This window comes from Ceratina calcarata, unplaced genomic scaffold, assembly GCF_001652005.2.
Source record: "Ceratina calcarata isolate Rehan_Ccalc_2016 unplaced genomic scaffold, ASM165200v1 scaffold501.2, whole genome shotgun sequence".
Taxonomy (NCBI): Eukaryota; Metazoa; Arthropoda; class Insecta; order Hymenoptera; family Apidae; genus Ceratina; species Ceratina calcarata.
This window is the reverse complement of record NW_017174545.1, coordinates 21,798-25,450: the sequence shown is the minus strand read 5'-3', so window position 1 is coordinate 25,450 and position 3,653 is coordinate 21,798. Positions and strand designations below refer to the sequence as shown.

General features: G+C 39.3%; 2 protein-coding genes across 7 annotated transcripts in view; both read right to left on the bottom strand.

Annotated features, from left to right (window-relative positions):
- The window catches only part of unc79 (UNC-79 domain-containing protein), a 36,102-nt gene that overhangs the window by 10,784 nt on the left and 21,665 nt on the right, over positions 1 to 3,653 (bottom strand). For 5 of the 6 annotated variants that reach the window (XM_018029881.2, XM_018029883.2, XM_018029887.2 and 2 more), the window contains exons 2-9: positions 3,460 to 3,603; positions 3,011 to 3,140; positions 2,445 to 2,617; positions 1,397 to 1,545; positions 1,174 to 1,334; positions 927 to 1,108; positions 692 to 893; positions 320 to 514 (exon numbers count right to left, since the gene is read on the bottom strand). In XM_018029881.2, the coding sequence (XP_017885370.1) occupies positions 320 to 514; positions 692 to 893; positions 927 to 1,108; positions 1,174 to 1,334; positions 1,397 to 1,545; positions 2,445 to 2,617; positions 3,011 to 3,140; positions 3,460 to 3,603 (1,336 nt within the window). The remainder of the gene's footprint in view (positions 1 to 319; positions 515 to 691; positions 894 to 926; positions 1,109 to 1,173; positions 1,335 to 1,396; positions 1,546 to 2,444; positions 2,618 to 3,010; positions 3,141 to 3,459; positions 3,604 to 3,653) is intronic. The other variant, XM_018029884.2, reaches the window with a different exon arrangement.
- On the bottom strand, positions 1,643 to 2,330 carry LOC113464739 (protein unc-79 homolog). Its single transcript, XM_026816273.1, has 2 exons — positions 1,965 to 2,330; positions 1,643 to 1,810 (listed from the first exon to the last, which is right to left on the bottom strand). Exons 1-2 carry the CDS (start codon positions 2,221 to 2,223, stop codon positions 1,662 to 1,664), a joined length of 408 nt encoding a protein of 135 aa, XP_026672074.1. The 5' UTR covers positions 2,224 to 2,330; the 3' UTR covers positions 1,643 to 1,661.

The window sequence follows — 3,653 nt, the reverse complement described above, 5'->3', positions numbered from 1 at the left end:
AAATTAAGCAAAAATATTAAGTTTGCATTACTAAAAAATATTTACATAAATTATGCCAATGTCTCTCAAGAGATTAACTCTTCAATTTTACCAAACATGCATTTATATCACGTTTCATATAGTCTGATTAATAGCGAAAGGATTGAAGACGTACAGAATTCTAATTTTCACTGTGACGAGGATCAAAGCGAACGAGTCTGTTTTTCAAACTCTTATGAATCAGCGTTGTACAGTGATTAATCGTATGGGAATTCCTGACTCTAAAGTGGACTATAGAATGAATCAGAGTACGTTATGCTAAGATTGCGCGATTCCGTACCTTGTTTCGTGTCCTGTCGCGGGATCATCGACGCCGGGGCAGACATCGTACGCTTATAGGGCCACTTGGTGCCAAAACTCGCGCTCAGGGTCTTTATAGAATTGGTTCCACTACCGTCGGACTGTGACAGAGCTTCCTGGGCTCGGTGAAGTTTCTTCATGAAGCTCTCGCTGTTCATGTCCGTGTTTCGAAGATCTACAAACAAATTTATCAATAAATTGATATATTATAAATATATTTAATATACCAATATATTTTTTGTCCATTTAAATTGCTTCTTCCGTTTATTGTTTATGGGACTATTGAGACTATTTTTATATAATGCTTGTAGACTACAATTGGCTGTTGATCTTCAATGAAATTGAATCTGACCTCGTAAATAAGATATATCTCCGGATCTTTCCAAACGAATCTGCGCCTCTAAAAACAGAGTGTCGAAACGATTTAGGAAGAATTCCCATGTTAGAATGTGCCGATCGCTGAGACTGTTGTGCAATTGGTATAAAGATTGGAGTACCATTGGTCGATCCATTATTACCGTATCGAATTGAGTTTCCAAGCACAGGATTAGAGACTGAAATTAGAATGTTATAAACATTTTTCTTACTCTCATTGCCACGTCGTGAATGGTACCAAGGTACAACGTAGCTCTTTGAGCAACGTAAACGTTGCTATCGTCCATACTAGCTATGAGATAACAAAATGCGTTCGCTAGTGCAGCTTGGAGGCTCATGACGTTCCTCAGAGGAGTTGAGTCCATGAATCGGGCAATTAGCGTCACTCTCTCCACTGTTGAATTAGAGAATTAATCGATTTCGATAGATTTTTCATTTGTCAGAATTTAATATCCGTACCAGCGACGAAGCGAACTCGCCAATCGTCCGCATTGTGAAATTCTTCTTGAATGAGTCGCCAGAAAGTGTCGGTTCCACAAGGCAATGTCACGCAGTGAAGCAACAGTGGTACCGTCACTTGGGCTATGTGAGAGTGCTCAGAGTTCAGCAGTTCCCACATACTGCAGAGATAAAAGAAAACCAAATTAGAACAGAGTTGGGCACAATTAAACTGCGTTCTTACTTCTTAATTAGCAGATTTTCTTGACACCATATGAAGAATCCTTGGTGGTCCTTCACAGCCATGTTAAACGCGTCACCGTAAAGGCACATCACGTTCAGGCATTGAAGCATATAGTATAATATGTCAGGCTTGTTTATTGTCATTATCTCCTGGAAATGTGAAAAGTNGTTTCATTTTGCATAAAAATCCGCAGATTAATTATAATAAAATACGATTTATAAGTGATAGCTTACTTATGAGGATTAAGACATTTTACGAGTTTCATTTATACCTGTTTCAACAATACGTCGAGCATAAGAATGCAACAGGATAGGTTCAACTCTGCATTGGTCGTGAATTCCATGTGCCTAGACGATGGGGCTATATCGTCTGACAACGGCGTTGATTTCCCGGATTCATTTTCCACTACACAACCTGTTACACAATTTTATATACACATCAATGTGTATCTAAAATAATATTCTCATCGTAGTAATTTGCTGTATGTAAATCAGTTGATTATTTCGCATTAATCAAAGAAAACAAGAATTCGATTGATTAGAGGAAGTGTGTCCGTGTGTCGACTCACATATGGCGTTTCCTTCGTCGTCCTCTTTCTTGGTCCCCTTGCTGGGTTTCTGTTGAGATTCAGTGGAATTCATGGCGCCCATGACAGCCACCCCAGCGCCGAACATGGAGAACAATTGGCACATGGGAATGCTAATCTCCAACATGGTCAGCGTCTGCAACCAATTCAGCGCTTGCTCTTGAACCTTCGCGCAGGTGTTCACGAACCGCTTCGCCACGAAATTATACATCTTCTTCGCGTCGAACCCTAAAGGACTCATATCTCGATCCAGAATTTTGCTAGAATTATCAAACGAATGAATTAAGATCGATGATGATGAAGTGAGTGAATTGTGAATGAATAATTAATTTTCGAACGAGGATTAATTCTTTTGTTAATTGCATATAAAATAAGAATTGCACTTCAGCGTTCTCTTTCTGCAAATTATTTTTCAAATTCTAATAATGGAATCTGAAATTAAATTTTAATCGTGTGAAGTACCTTTAAAAGCTTGTGTATGTATTGAAGCTGCTCGGGTAGATCTTCGATAGTGAATCGAAACTTGCCAACGGAAGTGTGCCAGAAATCATCCGCTTCGTTCTCCGGACTGAGATTCAACGGTTCGTCGTCCTCCCCTATCAATCGTGCTTTCGCTACGCTCACTGTTGCCGTGGCTAGAATAAAATTTTCCAGATTCATTTCCCTCTTTCGGATTCAATAATCTTTATCTAAACCAACCGCAACAAATTTCATTAGAAAATTAATATAAAGATATTCGGTAATACAAGATTTTTCTGTGTTTAAGTAGTGTAGGTACATCATTAGTCAGACAGACTGATCATTGCTCCCAATTGATGAAATTGTTATTTTTTTCTGTCTCAGCTGGAATTGGTATTGATTAATGCAAATATTTAACGTGTCGGAAATATAATGAAAAAACGTGTACTATTATTTCTGAGGGGTAAAGGAAATTCCGATTTAGATTTCATTTGTTAAATTGAAAGTTTTACCTTGCATGAAAGGTGTAAAATTTACTTGAATTTCCTATTATGAATTTTCGTGCTTACCTACGTCAGTTTCCGAAAGGGTGACGGCTCTCGCGACGGCCGACATCACCTTCTCCGCAGGCATGATCGCGGCCAGGTCCAGCTGCTCCGAAACTGTCTCTACTGTTGCTGTCATGATCTGTTCGAAGAACTGATATAAACGATCAAAATAGCTAACTCTGGCCACATAGATTAGCCTACCGTATCCGTGGTTTTCGCACAACGCCATTTCGCAGTGGAAGAAGATAGACAGAGAGAGGCACACACAGTTTGCTTTTAAGTAGCATGCTACAGTTCTTTTTTTTTTAATTGTACTTGTTGTTGCGGAAAGTGTTTTTCGCACACAGATAGACAGGAGAAGAAAGACTGCTGTGTCTTTTAGGTGGGTGTAATCAGAACAGTCGTGTATATAGATATAGTATATAGAACATCTCAGACTTGTCTCAGAAAGCGGATGTCTGTGATCGTACCTGAGGCATGTGAGCGAGTACCCCGCCGACCGAATGAATTTCCGTTAACGGCATGTTGATCACTACGTCTGACTTCGAGTCCCCTTTTCTAGACGCCTCCGGACTTTTCCGACCGTGATCTTCCGATGTCTCGTCTACTACTTTCTGTGAAATTAAATTTATAATTATATACCGTAGATAAGAAGTATACAAGA